At 38.3% G+C, this 21,277-nt stretch overlaps 1 protein-coding gene across 1 annotated transcript in view; it reads left to right on the forward strand.

Moving 5' to 3' along the window:
• The first annotated feature begins 422 nt into the window (after positions 1 to 422).
• The window catches only part of ARMH4 (armadillo like helical domain containing 4), a 133,164-nt gene continuing 112,309 nt past the window's right edge, over positions 423 to 21,277 (forward strand). Inside the window, exons 1-3 of the mRNA XM_068966633.1 lie at positions 423 to 1,749; positions 6,972 to 7,226; positions 9,450 to 9,662. Coding sequence (XP_068822734.1) covers positions 423 to 1,749; positions 6,972 to 7,226; positions 9,450 to 9,662 — 1,795 coding nt within the window. The remainder of the gene's footprint in view (positions 1,750 to 6,971; positions 7,227 to 9,449; positions 9,663 to 21,277) is intronic.

Genomic DNA, 21,277 nt, shown 5'->3' on the forward strand with positions numbered 1-21,277 from the left:
CTGGACGTGTTGCTATTTCTACAGTCATTTGACTCCATGATTAATAGAAGAATTGGGAAGAATATTGCAAATGTGATTTCAAGGGTAGTTTATTTCAAGTAGATATTTTAAAAACAATGAACTTAGTACGTGAAGTATGTGTACCCTTTGCTAGAGAGCTGCAAGTTAAATCAGCTGAAAATTCAATAGGGAAAAATGAACTGGGTTATCCAAGTCTCAAAGGTACAAAGAAATAGAACATTCTTCTCCTATGTACTATCTCTGAACAGAAGTCAAGGAGATTATTTTACTTATGGTTTAATTTAAAGGGGCTTATTTACAACATATATTTATATGATGGTTTGATATGCTTTATTTTTCTGCAGGACTCAATTACTGGAATTGTCAACTCTACCAATTTATGTGCACATTTGTTTTCCACTATGAGCAGACCAATTGTATTACACATTTGTCTGGCTTTCTGTAGCCTTCTACTTCTCAACTTTGCCGCACAATGTCTGGCTTTCCCCAACATGGAAAGAAGGGAGATGGTACTTCTTCATGCAGAAGAAGGACAGTCTGAGAGGCTAAACACAGATGACCTAGAAAATGACTCTGTTACTTCTAAGTACACTCCAGTCTCTGGAGATCCAATGATAGTGTTAGCAGGACCATCAACAATGTCTTTAAATAAAGTATTTCCTAGTAACAAAGAAACCCCTCCTGTAGGAGCTATGCTCATGCAGGCTGATGGTTCTAACATTTACACTGCTACTGAGCCAGAGGTCCCAGCAGGGGAAGAAGTGTTTGGTTCTAGCCAGCCAGAGAGAATGTCTCCCAAAAGCCGACCTTCCAAGGCCACGCTAACCAACCCTGTCGCGCCAACTGCTTCTCTGAATATTGATGAGAGGGAGGAACCCTCCCGTGGTACCATCATTCAACCCACTGTGGAAGGAACCACTGAAGCAACACAAGGTTTTCTGAGCTATGTGGATGATCAGTTGTTTGCAACTGAAAGCCCGGAAGGACTTAGTCTGGGCCATTCACCTTTATCCCTTGTGAATACTAAAGAAATGCTAACCACCATTCCAAGGACTGAGAAATTTGAAGCAAACCCAGAACATAAGACCACTTCTTTACCTGGTTCTAAGCTCACAGCCGGCACTGAGCCTTCCCAGATGACAGCTGATAATACCCAGGCTACTGCCGCCACTAAGCACTGGCTCCCAACCTCTGAGTCCATCCTGAGTGTTGAACCAGAAGCTGACAGCCTGCTGGGAGCCCCAGAAGTCACGATGAGTGTCAGCACAACTGTTGCAGCTGCTCCTGTCATAAGTGATGAGTGGGATGACACCAAATTAGAGAGTGTAAGCCAGATAAAGACCCCAAAGCTTGGAGACAATACAGAGACACAGGTGAGAATGGAAATATCTCAGACAACCCAAGCACCCGGTATCAGTATGGAAGGCATGGAAGAGGGCAAAGCTTTGACAGAGGCTGCAGATGTGAGTCTGAAGCTGCCTGAAATGGAAACACACATGGAAACCACCCTGTTAATGGCACATGGGGGTGAGAGAGCATCTGATCAGAGTTCCTTTACTCCCACAAGTCCAATGGGAGATATGAAAGTCTCTGTCATGAACCTGGTCCAGGATACTGCGGACTTTGTGGAATCCACCAAGGAGAACAGTGCCATGTTCTTAGAGACCACGGTTTCCATCTCCGAATATGAGTCTGAGGTGCATCAACCATTGGGAAATAGATTTAAAGGTAAGAGAAAGAAAAGTAAGCTTTGTTTAATTTGGAATGTTTCTGTTTGATTTTTTTAAAAATTGAGATATAATTGAAACCATAACATGGTATTTTTAGGTGGTTTATGTTTTTTTTTAAGTGACAATTTAGAAGTAAATTATCTAAAACAAAAGTAAATAAAAATACATCTTGTATAAATGTATGTGTATAAAATACATTCAATTATAACTCCTATATCTAGACCAGTGGTGTTTAACAGGGAATAATTTGTCATCCCCTTACCCCCATAATTTGATTTACATACAGCATGAAGTGATTACCACAGTAAGTTTACTGAACATCCATCATCTCATGTAGATACAAAACTAAATAAGTAGAAAAACTTTTTGTCCTTGTGATGAGAGTTTTCAGGATTTACTCTCTTAATTTTCATATATAACATATGGCAGTATTCATCGTATCTGTCATGTTGAACATCTTTAGTACTTATTTGTACCTTTTGATTACCTTCATTGAGTTCCCCCTTCCACCACCCCCTGCCACAAATGTGATAATTTTTACCACAAATCTGATCTCTTTCACTATGGGTGTTTTTTTGTTTTTGAAGTATAACTGACCTACAATACTGTGTTCATTCCTAGTGATTTGATATTTTGTACATTACAAAATGATTATCATGGTAAGTCTAGTTACACTTGTCACCATACAAAGATGTTACATATATATTGACGGTATTCCCCACAGTTTACATTTCATATCCTTGACTCATTCATTTTGCAACTGGAAGTTTATACCTCTTAATCTCCATTACCTATTTCTGGAGACATTTTTGGTTGTCACAACAGAGGGCATCTAGTAGGTAGAGGCCAAGATGCTGCTAACATTCTACAGAGCATAGCACAACCCCCAACAAAGGTTTATCTGAGCCAAAGTGTCAGTCGCTCTGAGAAACTCTGCTATAGATTAATATTTTTCAAACCTTTTATTATGAAAATGTATAAATATATATAAGAAAATGTGAAAAAATAGCTATATGTTTAAATGGTGCGATCAACAACGTCAGATACTTATTTACACATTGTTGTAAAAAATACTCACATCCCTGATATTACCAAAAAGCCTTAGGTAAATATTTATCTCGTAGTATTAACTATGTGAGTTCTTTGACTTTGTTTTCCCAAAAAGAAACTCATCTAGAAATAAGGGGGGAAAACCCCACAATACAGATAAATCCTCTCTGCTCTCTTGATTCTGTACTTTCTACTTCCTCTTGGCCTCTACATCTGTGAATGTTATGAGATGTCAGTCCTTGCCTTTGTTGCTGATAAATGTTTTTCTTTGATTGTGTGTAGTTGGTCAGACAGCAGCATGGGGAAGGAAAAACTTAGTGTAATGGGCATATGCTCATTCCAAATTGTTTTGGAATATGTACAGCTGTTACTTCAGCTAAGTAGCCTAATTAATGGAAAATATTAAATTAGTAACATGTTTTATAAAGTGTTATGGAGATTGAATTAAAATGATAAAAAATTGAATTTTACATATCCAATCTATTTTTTTAAAGACTGTAAGACCTAGTATACTGGAAGTTTTCATAGAAGCTTCCCAAAACTATTTTGTAAGTTGGTTTTTAAATTTCATTTTAAAAGTTGGGTCCAAATGACCCAGATGATATTAGATATGACCAAACAAGAAGTTTACTTCAGTTCTCCATAATACTTTAAGATATTCCTGGAGCATTAAATCACATAGTCCCAGATAATTTACTGCACAATTGAATCCATGATTCCTATATACTGGATTTGCCTTAGCTTCTACTAATGTAACTTAAAAAGAAAATAAATTTGGCAGTTATATGCTTTTTTAAAAAATTACCGAATATACTCCTTACTTAGTCATAATTGGCTCACTTAACTACAATATTTTAATAGGCAGCTTCTTTTTATTTCTAGCACATAGAACAATATATGGCACATAGTAGGTACTCAATAAGTATCTCTTTGTTGAATGAGTAAATGAAGATAGAGAACCATCCAGACTAGAATTATCCCATCTGCCTGCCTGCCTTGTCCAAATTAATCAAAAAGCTTCTACGTATTCTTGGTAGAGACAGAGAGAGAGGAATGTCAAATAATTCCTTTCAATTTTTACTTCTTTGGTTGTTTCGTAGTGTTAAAAATAATGTGAAAAATTTAAATTATTGATGACAGTAGTGAGAGAATAGTCAAAAGTTTGTCTGCCCATTTCCTAGTGATTACAAGTACTTTTCAGAAGTCAACCACTCAAGTGCCAATCATTTCAGGGCCCAGGGACTACTTAGCACATTCTCTTCTTCAGGGAACACAATGATTTCTTGGAGTTTTTGCATATTATGAATTGATGAAGATCCTGGGTTAGGTTAGAGTCAGTCCTCTGATTCATCTGCTTCTTCAGCTGTTCACTTGGAGGTCAGGTTTTAGGGGACTTCCCCAGTGGTCCAGTGGTTGAGATTCCATGATTCCACTGCAGGGGGCACCCGTTTGATCCCTGGTTGGGGAACCAAGATCCCACATGCTGTGTGGTATGGCCAGAAAAAAAGATCAGGTTTTAAAAGTAATCTATAATAATTATTGTGTAAATTTTTTTCCTATGGGAACTGAAAAGAATGAGCGATGTGGAGAAATTTTGAACGTTACTTTAAAAATTCCCATTACTATTTCTAGCTCTCACTCTGTCTTTAACAGCAGTCTTTTATTTGAAGTGCTATGCCCTTTTAATATTTCTTACTGTTTCGTGAAACTGTGACCATAGAGTGAACATTTATTTTGACATATTTTTTCCTTAGAAGTGTTCATTATGCTTTCAAAAATGAGGGCAGCATGGAGAATGCATACTGCTTTAAATGGTAAAACTATGTATTTTTATGGCAAATAGAGTATTGTCCTAGGTGCTGAAGATACTAGTATTATTTCAGAAAAAAATAAAAAAATAGTGTCACAAAGAGAAAATATGAAGCACATGGAAGGTTGTCTAATAGCCAGGTATATCAGTCCTTCAAATATAAAAATTTCCAGTTCAAAGAAAAACTAGCCTAAACTGACTGGGGACCAAGAAATGGAAATACTTGTACTAAAAAAAATACATAAACACTATTTTAAAGCAAATAGTTTCTGAGGAGAAATGTTTTTAAGTAATAGGAAAAATAGTGATGCCATTAATAAAAACTATGAAAAAACCTTTCAGCTGCTTTTAAGAAGGCTATTTTTTATTACACATGGTAATGTGCTGAGTATCTAGAATTACTGTTTGAAAAAAGAGAGATGCTAAAGTCTTCTAGAAATTATGTTTTCCTAGTGGCTCAGTATGTGAAATTTCCAACATAACCTCTCCCTAAGAAGGGGGCAAATATTAACCCTTATAAATAGTCTTTAATAATGTGTTTGGGGGGATTATGCAGATGGTGACTGCAGCCATGAAATTAAAAGACGCTTACTCCTTGGAAGAAAAGTTATGACCAACCTAGATAGTATATTCAAAAGCAGAGACATTACTTTGCCGACTAAGGTCCGTCTAGTCAAGGCTATGGTTTTTCCTGTGGTCATATATGGATGTGAGAGTTGGACTGTGAAGAAGGCTGAGCGCCGAAGAATTGATGCGTTTGAACTGTGGTGTTGGAGAAGACTCTTGAGAGACCCTTGGACTGCAAGGAGATCCAACCAGTCCATTCTGAAGGAGATCAACCCTGGGATTTCTTTGGAAGGAATGATGCTAAAGCTGAAGCTCCAGCACTTGGGACACCTCGTGTGAAGAGTTGACTCATTGGAAAAGACTCGGATGCTGGGAGAGATTGGGGGCAGGAGGAGAAGGGGACGACAGAGGATGAGATGGCTGGATGGCATCACGGACTCGATGGACGTGAGTCTGAGTGAACTCCGGGAGATGGTGATGGACAGGGAGGCCTGGCATGCTGCAGTTCATAGGGTCACAGAGAGTCGGACACGACTGAGTGACTGAACTGAACTGAACTGAAAGAAAGTGGACCTGCAATAGATACATCTTACCCCACAGGTGTATTTCATCCTTTTTCATGTTGAAAGCAAATGCAGACCTTCTACACAGGCCACTCTAAGTTGTTCCTTGGGCAATGGCAGGATTTCTTTTCTTGGCCATTTCTTTTCAATGGCCGAACAATGTCGTGCGCGCGCGCGCGCGTGTGTGTGTGTGTGTGTGTGTGTATCTCATCTTCTTTATCCATTTATCTGTTGAGGGATAAATGCAGTTAGCACAGTGGTTAAGAGGGCTAACTATGTAAACTTAGCACAGTGGTTAAGAGGGCTAACTGTGTAAACTTAGTTAGCACAGTGGTTCAGAGGGCTAACTATGTAAACTTAGTCAGGTTCCTTAGCTTCTCTACACCTAAGTCATTTGCAAAATGAGGTAATACTAGCTGACATTTACTGAATACTTACCAAGCACTGGGTGTGTACTAAGTGTTTTACACGTGTTGTTTAATTTTTGTAAAAACTCTGTGGGGAAGATACTATTATTATTTCCACTTTACAACTTAAGGAAGCTCAAGGTCCAGAAACATTAAGTAATTCATTCAAAGTCACACAGATAGAAGATGGCTGAATCTAAATTGATACTCGGGCAGATTGGATCTGGAGCCTGTGTTCTTGGCCATTATGGTACATGGCTTCCATGGAATGATGTTAGTACCTTCCTCCCCTTACATGTGGAAGGATAAGATAATGCCCATCATGTGCTTAGAAGTATGTGTGTATGGCATATAATAGAAACTCAGTAAACATTAGTTACTGTAACTAGTAGTTCTTTAATTCAAAATGCCAACTTTCTGTCCCCTTCAGGGATGCAAATGTGAATATTAATATATATAAATGCTTCTGAGAGTTTTTGAACTTAGTTCTGTATAATGTCTTTCTAAATAAACTGATTATGTTGATATTCATAAAGGGAAACTTAACTGTTGATTTCTTATTTTAAATTTTATTTTACATGTTTTGTATTATTGTCTTTATCTCTGTCTTATATTGATTCACCACTTCTTAGATTGATTCACCACTCCTGAAAACAGCAACACTGGAAACTTCTATTTACTGGCAGCTCATTTCTGAGCCATCCCTCTGCCTTCTCATTCCCTGAAATGACAGTCTGCTTTCCTTTAAAATATTAATTATATAGTGACTTTTTCAGGTATAGGGATTTAGTCTATTTAAAAATGTTGTTTCTTCCCTTTTAAGACATCATCACTCAAGAGATGACAACAGCTGTTCAAGCAGCAGAAGCCACTGTGTCTTTGGTGACGCAGGAACAGCAGGTTGCCACCCTCGAGGTCACCAGAGGCGAGGACAAGACCGAGGGAGGGAGGGAGTTGCCCTCTGCCACAGCGGATGCTCCTCGTGTTACTCAGCTGTCGAGAAGATGGGAGCCTCTGGCCACTGTGGTTTCAACAACACCCATCCCTGTCTCTTTCAAAGTTACTCCTGCTGTGGAAGGTCTGTAACAGAAGGAATTGAACTCAGTGTTTTGGGGGTGGATCTTTTCTGAGTTGATAAGGAATAGAATGAGTGAGGCAAATGGCCTGGGGGTAAAACCAGTAAGAACCTGGGGAATGAAACCAGAAAAGACCTGGGTTTGTATCCCAGCGTTGGCCCTCACTAGTATTGTGGCTTAAAGTTTCTTAATGTTTCCAAGCCTTGGTTTGTTCATCTTTAAATAATGCCTTCCTGTCTTATAGGTAATTTTCAGGGTTTTAACAAATGTATACCGAGAACTTTCTATTAAGATATAGGAGACACTCAGATGCTCTGAGATCTTAAGGACAGTGAAGTTTTTGAATCTGAGTAATCATCAGAATCACGTGAGAATTACAAAAATTATTATTATTATTATTTAGTTATTATTTTAGAGCTTCATGTCTCTGTTTCATCATTGGCCTAAGTATTAGATTGGCAAAAAAATTCATTTGGGTTTTTCCATAACATCTTATAAAAACCCAAGCAAACTTTTTGGCCAGCCCAGTAAATCCTACTTTTATTTATTACCTGAGTTATCTTTGACTAATAAATACCTTCTAATCCTGCATGCCTGCCTCTCTCTCCGCAAAACCCCTAGGATCTTGTCAGTGACCTAGAGGTAACCCCAAGATCCTTGCCATCTAAACTCCTTCCTCCTCTGTTAACCATTAACCTGGATCTTCATTTCCTTGGCTTCCGTTTTGTTAAATTGTGTCTGGATGTACTCCTGATATTGTATGTTTAAAAGTTTTAGTTTTTTATTTTATAAAAACAGTATTGTGCTGTGGATAGCCTTTTGGGGACTAACTTTTTTTTTTGCTTGCTGTTCTATGGCTACTATTTATTTACTATGGTTCTTTTGGTTTGACTGCTTGTAACATTGCACTATGAAAATATATCACGGTTTATTTATCTCATCTTCATCCAGTGTTTTCTAGTGGTTTGCATTTGGGTCGTTTACAGATTTGGCCATTGTGAACATGGCTGCCATAAATATTCTTTTACATACTCTCCATTGCATGTGTGTAGGAGATTCTCTTGGGTTTATATGTAGGAATAGGGCATATGAATATTGGACTTTAGGAAGCAGTGCCTAACTGCTTTCCAAAATTGCTTCCATTTATACTGCCAACAGCAATATATATGCTAATCTGTGGACCCATATCCTGGAAGCTTTTACAAATGGTTTCTCAGGCTTCATCACCAAGGAGGTTCTGATTCAGTTAAGTTGGGATATGTAGAAAGCATGAAAATCAACATTTCAAAATTACCTCGAAAGATTATGATGATCAACCAGGCTTGGAAAAATGCTGCTATTCTAGGTTTGGGGATACCTGGGGCTAATTTGTCTGCTTTAAAATTGAGCATATTCCAGACACAGATTTAAACTTTTATTCTTTGACTTGACTTTTGAAAGTTATCTTCTCATGGTAACTCGCTTCAGTTGTGTCCAACTCTCTGTGATCCCGTGGACTGTAGCCCGCCAAGCTCTTCTGTCCTTATGATTCTCCAGGCAAGAATACTGGAGTGGGTTGCCATGCTCTCCTCCAGGGAATCTTCCCAACCCAGGGATTGAACCTGTGTCTTATGTCTTCTGCACTGGCAGGCAGGTTCTTTATATCACCAAAGTCATCTTTGGTGTATATTTAAATAAATTTTGTTAAATTTTCTATCTTTAGTAATAGGTTATATTGTTGTTTGGTTGCTAAGTTGTGTCCGGCTCATTTGGGACCCTATGGACTGTAGCCTACCAGGCTTCTCTGTGCATAGGATTTCCCAGGCAAGAATACTGAAGTGGGTTGCCCTTGCCTTCTGCAGGGGATCTTCCCGACCCAAAGATCAAACCCGTGTCTCCTGCTTGGCAGATGAATTCTTTACCACTAAGCCACCAGGGAAGCCTGAATAGGTTATATAAAATCCTGTAAAATCCATAATATTGTCAATAGAATAAATGGGAGATTAAAATTTGAAACCAGAGTTCTGATTTGAGGTAGTGTACTTTCCTGGAAGATAAGTGTTTGCCTTGGGTAGCTGAATCGATGCATTGTAGGAGATGGAACTAGTCTAAGTGCCAAATCTACTGTATATGAGATACTGGTTTCATTAGTCATTTCTTGCTTAGCAAGTAAAAGCATATATTAAAATACATGCATTTCTCATTCGGATCATCTTTGGTCAAGTCATCTCTCTTGTGTTTGGCAGACCTAATGGACACAGTCACAGGGCCGAGTGAGGAGTTGTTCACACCAATTTTGGGTTCTCCAGTGACGCCCCCTGGAATAACGGAGGAGGCACCCAGCACTTCCCCAGCGCTTGCTGACCCTGAGGCGTCCTCTGAAAGAAGAACTGCGGCTCCATCCTTCAGCTATGTTAACACAGCTGCCTCCTATGGCCTGGACCAACTTGAATCTGAAGGTATCCATGCTTTGAAGGGGATCTTTTCTAGGACAGAGACAGTGAGTCACTGAGCAAATGTTGTTTTTGAGAAAAGATCAAGGAGAAGTGTATTCAGTCTGTAGTGTCGATGAGGGGTCCATAGACTGTGGCCCAGCCAAATCCAGGCTGACATCTATTTTTGTATGACAAGCTCAGATTGATCTTTACATTTTCAAATGATTGGGAAAAAAAAATCAAAAGAAGAATAGTATTTTGTGAGATGTAAAAGTTTTTATAAAATCGAAATTTCAGTGCTCCTAATTCTAGCTGTATTGGAATGCAGCCACATTTGTTCATTTGTGTTGTCTGTGGTTATTTATGTGCCAGCATGGCAGAGCTGAGTAGCTGTGACAGAGACTAACTGCCCACAAAACCCAAAATATTTATGGGATGGCCTTGCCTGAAAAAACTCACTGACCCCTGCTCTCCATTAGTAACTCTCAATTATGGCTGAATGTTAGAATCACCTTGGGGAGTTTTTGAAGGATTCTAATACCCGAGTCCTTCTGCCAGTAATTCTGATTCAGTTGGGATAAGATCTGGCATCAACATTTCCAAGAGTTTCTTGAGGTGATTTCTGTGTGCAGGCTGAGTTGAAAAAACTGTTTTAAATGGAAAACTTGAGTTTTCCCACTGGATTTTCTTGGGCAAAAATTTTAATGTGGATTGTATTTTTGTAACAGTGCTCTAGTGGTTAATGCTGGGCCATTCTCCCTTAATTATATCTCTGGGTTAGATGTTCCGCTTTTTGCAGATGGGCAGTCTTCTCACCTTTTAAGGCTGAGAAATTCATGCCAAATTTTACTTTGCAAGACATTGGCTTTGAGCATGAAAAAGATGCTTGGGGTACAGCTGCATATCCACAAATGAGAAAACTGGAGATATAATGAAAGGTCGTTTAATTAATCATCACTTTGGCAGGTGAACAGCTCCTGGCTAGATTGAAAAATGCCCAGTGATTTGTAAACTAATCTTGGAGATAGGTAAGCTCTTGGGCACTAAATTAGCCACGGGTTTGAAGCATTGAAGACCTAGGGTGTGCTGTTATTTTATATTTTGTCTACTCTGTAACAGGGAAGGTGGTTCAGCCAGGTTTTCAGCAGGCTTGCAGTCTCTATTGCAGACTTTCAGGGTAATACTGGTAGTTTTCTGGCAGAGAAACATGACATTTTAAGAGAAATGTGAATTCTGTGGAGTGCTGGTTTAAGAAATGGATCAAAGCAAGCTCAGAGGCTAAGAGCTCTTGCTCTCCACATTAAGATAAGAACTTGGAATGTAGACTCATATTAGCTGTCTGCCCTCCTTGATGCCATCTGGAAAGACCAGGTTTCCCCAAATTAACTGGAGTTACAGATGACAGCTTTCCCGGCAGGGCTCACTGAATCAGAGGAAAAAAATTGGATTTGTGAATAATCCATACTTGTGAAACTGCAATAATTTTCTAAATTTAGTTGATGATGGAAGTTGTATTGAGATGTGTGAGAATTTTCTTAACTTGCCTAAGATGTCCTGGAGTTTTAGTGCTTTTCTTCTACACGATTCGGTTCCAGCTTCTTTTTGAGAATATATTTTGTCAGTTTTGATCTAAGTTGTGATCCTTGTCAAGGCTTTGAAAGACTTTTTGGTTTAAAAATATTCTTTCTGCTACATTGTTGGGCTTAAGACAGAATTTTGAATGAGCACACCTTTTTCCTAAGTAAAAGGGAGTGAGGTTTTTATATTTAATTAGTATGTGTTAATAATGTCATTAGTTTTATGCTGGTCTATCACACCCTCTGAAAGCAGAAGTGACTATACTTATTTAAATTGATAAATCAATAAATGCCTAGAGGCCTTCATTTTCAATGCATGTTTTTCCACCTTGTCCAGGAATATAAGTGCAGCTTGAGGCTCTGACTGGGTGAAGCATTTTAATTTTTCCATAGCAATGGACTCGGGAGGATAGTTTATTTTTACTTAGAACAGGATCATGTGAGGTAAAGTTGTCTACCTTTCAAATTTGAATCTCTGTGATGTGTTGATAAATGACAGACAATTCTCCAATTTAAGGTGTGTGTTTATTTAATTATGTTATTAAAAGCTCTCTCTATAGTTATTTGAATACTTTCCTTCCCACGTGGGGACAAGAACACTTCTCCAGAGAATGGGATATTTATCTCAATGAGATATAACGAGAAATCTGCATCTTTAGACATCATACACCCAATAAGCAAAAAATTCCAAAGAAATTTCTGAATGTTTACCCTTTAAGGGATAGTCATGGCCCAGATGAACCGAAAATCCGTTTGTGCTTGGTAGCCTGTCTTGTCTTTTCCTTTACATCACTATAACATGATGACTAAGGGTGTGTATCGTTTTCTAGAACCGCTGTAACAAAGTACTTCAAACTGGGTGATTTAAACAACAGACATTTTGTTTTGCAGTTTTGGAGCCTCGAAGCCTGAAATCAAGGTGTAGGCAGGGCTGTGCTCCCTCCAAAGCCTCTGGATGGGGATCATCCTTGCCTCTTCCAGCTTCTGGTCCATCAGGCATTCCTTGGCTTGTGGCAGCAGAAATACAGCTTCTGCCTCCTCCTTCATATCTCCCTCCTTTGTGTTTCTGTGGGCAGATTTCCCTTGTCTTATAAGGACATCAGCCATTGGGTTAGGACTCGCCCTACTAATTGCATCTTAACTTGATTACATCTGGTGGTACACTATTTCCAAATAAGATCATATTCACAAGTGTTTGGATTAGGAGTTAAACATATATTTGCACCGGGGGAAGGGGCTGGGGGCGGGTGCACAATTCAACTTGTAATAGGAGGTCTGCTTCTGAGGAGTTTTCCAGTTGGCTCTGAAGGCAGACCACCCGCTTGAGAGGTATGCACTGGTAGAGTGGGGAAGTTTGGCGTGTTTTGCATTTCTCAAGCATTGAAGAAAGCCTGCTTCTATAAGTGCATAGTGCCCTGTGCCTATTTCAAAGTCTTTTACCTTGTCAGCAAACATGCAGTTTGATTTTTGAAGGATAATGGTTTATCTTTACTTCTCTGTATTTTTTAAGGGAATAAATGCTTTCAGGATGATAAAAAATGCATTATACTTATCTCAGGCATAATTCTACTAGGGCTGTATTCAGCATCTTTGGACTATAAACATGACAAAGTGTTCTAACTTTTAATTCAAAAGTGGATAATAGCAAAGCCTCCCAGGTGGTGCTGGTGGTAAAGAACACTCTTGCTAATGCAGGAGACTTAAGAGAGGCAGATTCGATCCCTGGGTCAGGAAAATCCCCTGGAGGAGGGCACGACAACCAGCTCCAGTAGTTTTGCTCGGATAATCCCACAGACAGAGGAGCCTGGAGGGCTTTAGTCCATAGGGTCACAAAGAGTTCGCGACTGAAGCAACTCAGCATACACAGTATATATATATACACACACACATATATATATATACACACACACATATATATATATAAAATAATTTTTGAACATGATCTCTTGTTTAGGTTGATACCATTTTTTTGGTTGAATATTAATGTATTTCTCTGCTCCAAAATGACAGCTTAAAATTTCTGATTGCTTATGAAAACCTTGGAATATTTTCATTTGGATTAGCTGTTCTTAAAATATTTTGAGACTAATATCAAATTTCAATATTTCTTACCAGAAGAAATTCTACTTTATGTATTTTAGATATCCAACTGAGGATATCTAAACAAATCAGACTTATTGTGTTGTTGTTCAGTCATTTAGGCATGTCCAACTCTTTGCAACCCCATGGACTGCAGCACACCAGGCAGGCCTCCCTGTCCTTCACTGTGTCCCAGAGTTTGCTCAGACTCATGTCCATTGAGTCAGTGATGCCATCCAGCCATCTCATCCTCTGTTGCCCCCTTCTCTTCCTGCCCTCAATCTTTCCTAGCATCAGGGTCTTTCCTAGCTGACAGCGAGTCAGGTCTTTGCATCAGGTGACGAAAGTATTGGAGCTTCAGCTTCAGCATCAGTCCTTACAATGGATATTCAGGGTTGATTTCCTTTAGGATTGACTGGTTTGATCTTCCTCCTGTCCTCGGGACTCTCAAGAGTCTTCACCAATACCACAGTTCAAAAGCATCAATTCTTTGATGCTCAGCCTTCCTCATGGTCCAGCTCTCACCACTGTACATGACTATTGGAAAACTTAATTTTGGCCTTTCCTATCTTTCCACAGAAGAGGGAAATTCATCCGTGCTGTAAAACTGTAACAGTAGTTCTGTAGGCTTTAATAATTGAATACATTTATTCATACCAGGTACTAGGTTTTAAGAACATGTGAGAAATAAGAGAACAAAAATGAAGGTTTCTCAGATGTTGTGATTAAGGTATTGGTAGGCCTTCCTCACATCCCCAGCACTTCCTTCCATAATGTCTGGAAGCCAATACCTGGGCTTTCCAGCTAGTGGGAAATGGGAAACTGCTTGGTGTTCCCCATGGTGCTGACCGGACAGACTTGGAAACGTGGTGAATTTGCTTGGACTCTCCCAAGATGAGCCTCTTAGCTTATTGCTTTTCTGCAAGAGAAGAAACAATTCCCATTTCCTTATCTGTTTCAACTGCCTGTTTATTACAGAGTTTATAGAACATGCTCATAGTAATTGATGGAGAAGGCAATGGCAACCCACTCTAGTACTCTTGCCTGGAAAATCCCATGGATGGAGGAGCCTGGTAGGCTGCAGTCCATGGGTTGCTAAGAGTCGGACACGACTGAGCGTCCTCACTTTCACTTTTCATTTTTCATGCATTGGAGAAGGAAATGGCAACCCACTCCAGTGTTCTTGCCTGGAGGATCCCAGGGATGGGGGAGGCTGGTGGGCTGCCGTCTATGGGGTTGCACAGAGTCGGACATGACTGAAGCAACTCAGCAGCAGCAGCAGAGTAATTGATGTGCTGGTGAATTATTCCCCCCTTTGTATGTATGATGCATATTATATGTAAACACATGACATGTTACTTGAAAAAATACATATAGAGATGTTTTTAATTCTAGGTTCCAATGGAAAACCATGTTTAATTTTTTAATATCTTGATTAAAAAATGAGACCAAATATATCATTTAACTTCAGTTTTCCTTTCTGACAGCTTTTCCCTTGTTTTTTGAAGACCATTTTGACTGTCCTTATATTTAGGTTTTGAAAGATTGTATTTCTGACGTCTTTTCCCAGCGAGGCAGCATGCATGGGTCAGAAAGCTGTCATTGCTCTGTCACTTGTTCTTTGATCTATTTCGGTGACAATCCATTTTCCTCCCTTCATGAATAGTTGTGTGTACACATGTGTGTGTGTATGTGTTTAATTTCATGGATTTTTTTCCACACTCCTCTGCGGGCATTTTCTATATATATGTATATATTTGCAGCACCTCTTAATTTCCTCTGCTGAAGTGATAGTGATATCTCTCCTTTCTTATCTGGAATTCTCAGTTGTGCCTTATCCTAGGAGTCTCTCTACAATAACATAGGAATTTCAATAGCATAGGAATTTCAGGAGAAAGTCATGTTTGAAAAGCATGCCTTTGTTCAGATAACATATCTTTTGGCAGTGTGGGGGACCTCATAATTGGTACTGAAATCAAGATGCTTAGTTTCTTTCTTTTACTGGTAAATCAGAAATGAATGGGGAAATGCATTCTTTAAGTAGCATTGTGGAGAAACCTCAGAGATATTTTTCTTTAATAGCTCCATTGAGGATTCTTAAGAGCTCATATAATTTTTATGAGAGAAATGTTTGCTCTTCGCCTGCACTTTAATTCACAAAATCTTTTTTTTTTGATCTTCCCAGTATGCACTTCTTTTCAGAGAATATTTTCTTATTATTTTCTCAATCCTCAAATAACTTTTCAATTTAGAAGGCAGCTAGACTGGATGAATGAGAAAGTCAAGAGGAGTCAAAGATCTCATCTCAAGGCCACGTTTATGAAGCCAAGTTTATGTGACTTATTGTTGGGAGCTGTTATGTGGGTATAATATTAAAGATCCAGTGGAGTGTTGTAAATTTGAACTGTCCACTGTTACTTGTGATACTGTAGTATGAGGTTAAGGAGGTTCATACTGCTTTTCCCTCTGATCATGTTAAGAATGAGTACAAATTTTGGCTTCTCTTCTTGAAAATGCTTTGGATTTAATTTTGCCTCAGTAACAGGCAGTTTCAATCACTGATTACCTGTTATGGTAAGTCACTTTGTTGGCGTGTCCTGAAGTCATCATACATTCTCTGGCATTCATGGTAGGTCTCTGCTCTTAAGTACTTGTGTGCTCTGTAAGCTAGTACAGTAAATTACTCAGCACTCAGATTAGTCAACATATGTCTGCTCTTAATGTTCACATAGCCAGTGGTATTTCAGAAATAGTTAAAATCACAATATTATGATATGTTACCATAAAACTTTGCTACACATTCTGCTGTTGAAGAAAGATAGCTAATATTCACTCTTAAGTTTTTTGGTATGCTTTCTTATCATAGGGCATTTATTTATTGATATAGTCACAATTAAGTAAACATTGTTATAGAATTGATTCTTCCCATTTTTTTTTGTTGCTCAGCACCAGAATGTTACACTACTTGGTAAAACTCATTCTTAGACACTTATGAAATTTCATATAATGGTTCATGATGACAAAAGGATTTAGCTTTGTACATATTCAGAGGTTTTGTTTATTCTTTCATTTATGTGTATACTTAAGTATTTGATGATTCAGATAATAATAAGTAGATTTTGTATAAATTTTAGTAGAAGAGTTATGATAAATACATAAATAACAGATACACAAGGTAGAAGATGGGAAAGGATCACAAAAAAAATTACAAGGGGCTTCTCTCGTGGTTCAGTGGCTAAGACTCTGCACTCCCAATGCAGGGGGCCTGAGTTTGATCCCTGGTCAGAGAACTAGATCCTACATGCAACTAGATATCTCACATGCTACAATGAACATGGAAAATCCTGCTTGCTGCAACCAAGATCAGGTGCAGCCAAATAAACAAACAAAAAGCAACGAAACAACAACAGCAACAAAACAATTATAGAGAAAGGACTGTGAAAGTTAGGAGAGAGAACTTAGCCCTAGCTTGCTGCTAACGACCCCATAGACAGCACCCCACCAAGCTCCCCCATCCCTGGGATTCTCCAGGCAAGAACACTGAGTGGGTTGCCATTTCCTTCTCCAATGCATGAAAGTGAAAAGTTAAAGTGAAGTTGCTCAGTCGTATCTGACTCTTAGCGACCCCATGGACTGCAGCCTACCAGGCTCCTCTGTCCATAGGATTTTCCAGGCAAGAGTACTGGAGTGGGGTGCCATTGCCTTAGAGAAATACAAAATTGCTATTTATGCTTGGGAGTCGTGTGTGTATGTGTTTGTGTGTGTATTTGTGTGTGTGTGTATGTATATGCTTCATCATTCTTTTGATGTTTATAGAAAAGTAAGTGGTAGGAGATCCAAAAGTATGGAAAACATTGTAAGAGGTGGTGAATTGTTCTTTATATATCACACATACCACATTACCATTCAGTTATTTTATGGGTATATGATCAAGCATATTTCTATCATTTTAGCTTGCTGGTTAAATGAATTTTTTCTTTTTTATTCTCCCAGTTTTATTGGGATATAACTGATATACAGCACTGTGAAAATTTAAGGTGTACAGGATGATGACTTGACTTACATATACTGTGAAATTATTACCACAATAAATTTAGTGAATATCCACCATCTTATGTAGATACAAAACACAAGAAAATGTTTTTATCCTTGTGATGAGAACTCTTGGGATTTACTCTTTTAAAAACTTTCATATATATCATGTACTAAGTTGCTTCAATCATGTTTGCCTCTTTGTGATCCTATGTATTGTAGCCCTCCAGGCTCTTCTGTCCGTAGGGTTCTCCAGGCAAGAATATTGGAGTGGGTTGCATTTCCTTCTCCACATATATACCATACAATTAATTATGTTGCACATTACATCCCTAGTACTTGCCTATCTATAACTGGAAGTTTGTATCTTTTGTCAGCCTTCCTTCAGTTTTTCCTCCTTTTATCTCCTGCCTCTGATAACCACAAATCTGATCTCTTTCTCTATGGGTTTGTTTTTAAAGTATAATTGACAACATTATGTTAGTTCCTGGTGCACAACATAGTGATTTGATATTTTTATACATTTCAAAATTATCACCATGATAAGCCTAGTTATGTCACCATGCAAAAGCTACTTTGCCATTATTGAGATGAATTATTTCTTAAAAATAGTTTTTAGAGGCAGCAACCAGGTACTCAGCCTCAGGCTAAAAAGTACCTGATTTATAGGAAGCAGTGCCAGGTCTGTCCTGATTAGGTTGTTCAGAGTTCTAGGCAAAAGGATTGGTTTTGAGTATTTCATCTGGGCTCATACTCCAGGGTTGACAATCCTGTGAGAAGTGGTCCAAGCAGGGCTTTCCATGTATGGTGGTTTTTGCAGTTGTTGAAGCAAGCATGCAGCTTGGGATCCCAAGCACAATGGGATGGGGAGATTTCAAAGACATTTTATGTTTGCAGAAAATCAAGGTGTTTTTAAAAGCATGATTTTTCAGTATGAGGCTAGATGTAACTATCCTTTTTCTGATATAATCATTGAGAATTTTATTGCAGCAGAGTATGAATAATTATGAACCTTAACAATGTATAAAATAATGTGAGCATATTACCAACTGCATTTATCAGGCTATATTCATAACCATGACCCTGTTTTGGCATCAGACTACTTATTAAAATGAATACATATCCCTAAAGGAAAAGATTACAAGGAAAATATAATGCATTGATTTGACTGGCCTTACAAGCTTTTAAAAATTGTTCACACTTGGAAATATTAAATTTATCTTAAAACATTTACATTGATTCTGCCTACATTTACCTACTTTTCCTCTTTTTAGCCATTCTTCCTTCTTTTAATTGTTTAACATCTCCAGACAAAACATTGTGTGGAAACTTCTACAAAAATGGTGTAAAGAGGGACTTCCCTGGCAGTCCAGGGAGTGTGGGTTCGATCCTTCATTGGGGAACTAAGATCCTGCACAGTGCATGGTGTGGCCAAAACAAACACACACACCCACAAACAAAAAAAACACTTTTAAACATTATAAAGAATCTTCATGGTTTTATCATGAGAAAGAGATTCTCCAGGTTGTCAGAGGTCCCCTCACTGCTCCCTCTGGGTTTTCTCAAGGCATCTGTTTCACATGCTCTCTGCATCCTCTTTCCTTTTAATACTCCAACTCGAGCGTAGATGAAAACTCTCTCACTTGTTTCAGCTAAAATTAGTAGAAATTTAGCTAATTTCTACTAATTAGTAGCTAATTAGTAAAATTAGTAGAAATACTTACCTCAAACCTAAGGGAACACAAAGCAAATAAACCAAGAAAATAAAAGAAACAAAATGCATTAGTCTTATAGGGTACAAATTTCTCTCTGATCTTGCCTTTAGCTAAGGAGCTCCCAGGGCTCCCAGCCCTTGACTCATTCCATGCTCTGAGAAGGTTTTTAATATTTGGTACCCAAAGCTCTGGAACAGTTTTTCAGGCACCTTGCTACACATTCTGGCTTCATACCTCTTGACTTGTTTCCTATTCAGAGGGTAACTTCTCATTCTCTCTTCCCCATCCCTGCCCCCATGTGGAAGAGCCAAGACAAAGATGCAGATTTCCTCCAGAGCCCACCACCAAGTAGGGAATCCCCAACTCCACGTAAATATTATCTGTCCTGCTTTCCAAGATGAAGGAGACACCTTCTATCCCTAGGCAGTTGATAACCAGACAACCATCATGATTGACACCATGTACATCCCACTCTTTAGAGGAAATCCCATCTCTCTTAAAAGCATGTCATGGTTCATGTATGGGCAATATCACACTGTTCTTACTATACAAGAAATACACTTGTATAGGGTCATTCTGTCACATCCTATAGCAAATAGTACTCAATACGATGCTACTCCATAAACAGAGGGCTATGAAGTGAAGAGAAGACAGGAGCAACAGAACCTGTTCAGCTTAAACTTATCTTTCTTTCTATTTTATATTGGATTGTAGTTGATTTACAGTGTTGTGTCAATTTCTGGTTTACAGCAAAGTCATGTAGTTACACATATTCATGTATCTATTCTTTTCTAGATTCTTTCTCATATAAGTTATTACAGAATATGGAGTCGAGTTCTCTGTGCTATATACAGTAGGTCCTTGTTGACTATTTTATAAATGGCAGTATGTATATGTCAATTCCAATCTCCTAATTATCTCTCCCCTCAACCTTTCCCCTTTGGTAACCATAAATTTGTTTTCTAAGCCTATGAGTCTGTTTCTGTTTGGGAAGTAGCTTCATTTGTAGCATTTTTTTAGGTTCCATGTATAAGTGACATCATATGACATTTGTCTTTCTCTGACTTGCTTCCTTTAGTATGATAATCTCTGGGTCCATCCATGCTGCTGCAAACGGCGTTATTCCATTCTTTCTTATGCTGAGTAATATTCCACTGTTATGTATGCACCACGTCTTCTTTATCCGTTCATCTGTTGACAGTCATTTAGGTTGCTTCCATGTCTCGGCTATTGCATGTAGTGCTGCAGTGAACTTTGGGGTGCATGTATCTTCTTGAATTATGGTTTTCCCTTGCTGTGGGATTGCTGGATCACATGGCAGCTCTATTTTTAGGTTTTTAAGAAACCTCCATATTGTTTTCCGTAGTGGCCACATCAACTTACTTTCCCACCAACAGGGTTACCTTTTCTTCACGTCCTCTCCAGTATTGATTGTCTGTAGACTTTTTGATGATGGCTGTTCTGCCTGGTGTGAGATGACATGTCATTGTAGTTTTGATTTGCATTTCCCTAATAATTAGTGATGTTGAGCAACTCTTCATATGCTTTTTGGTCATCTGTATGTCTCTTCTGTATGAAGCTTCTCAGACCACACAGCCTTCATTGAGGAATAATACAGACTAGTAAAAAATTTACTCTGATTATGGTCTCAAATGAACATATCCGAGTTTAAGTTTTAGTTTCATCGTGAATAAGATCATGATCTTGATCAAACTATTTAATTTCTTTAGACTTCAGTTTTTCTATCTGTGTAAAGCAGAGATATTGGTGTTCCTGTCTCTTATTTTTGAGATTAAAATGAGAACTTGTATGTAGTAAATACATACGTGACATAGAGTAAATGCTTAATAAATATGAACATTTTATATCATTTATCAATTAAAATTATGTATTGTGATTATGTAATATGTATTAATTATTATAATGAAATATTCATATCCTCTCTATGCAATCAATAGGTTAGGGGCAGGTAGACAGTGTAAGTGAACAAAGAGGAAGATGCCTAGGACAGTGGAGAGTGGTGAACATGTTCTAGTAGAGAGCACACTCCTCTACTAGGTGCTTCCTCTGATCTAGGTGGATTCTGCTTATAAATGTTGCCGGAGGAGAATATAAGTTTGGTGATGCCAGATCTCAGATATTTTCCAAGATAAGCTGAAAATTCCAATTTTGTATGAAATATTCTGATATTTTTTAAATGCTGGAAATCAGCTCAAGTACTTATGCTGTTTCATTT

Source organism: Capricornis sumatraensis, chromosome 2 (genome assembly GCF_032405125.1).
Source record: "Capricornis sumatraensis isolate serow.1 chromosome 2, serow.2, whole genome shotgun sequence".
Lineage (NCBI taxonomy): Eukaryota > Metazoa > Chordata > Mammalia > Artiodactyla > Bovidae > Capricornis > Capricornis sumatraensis.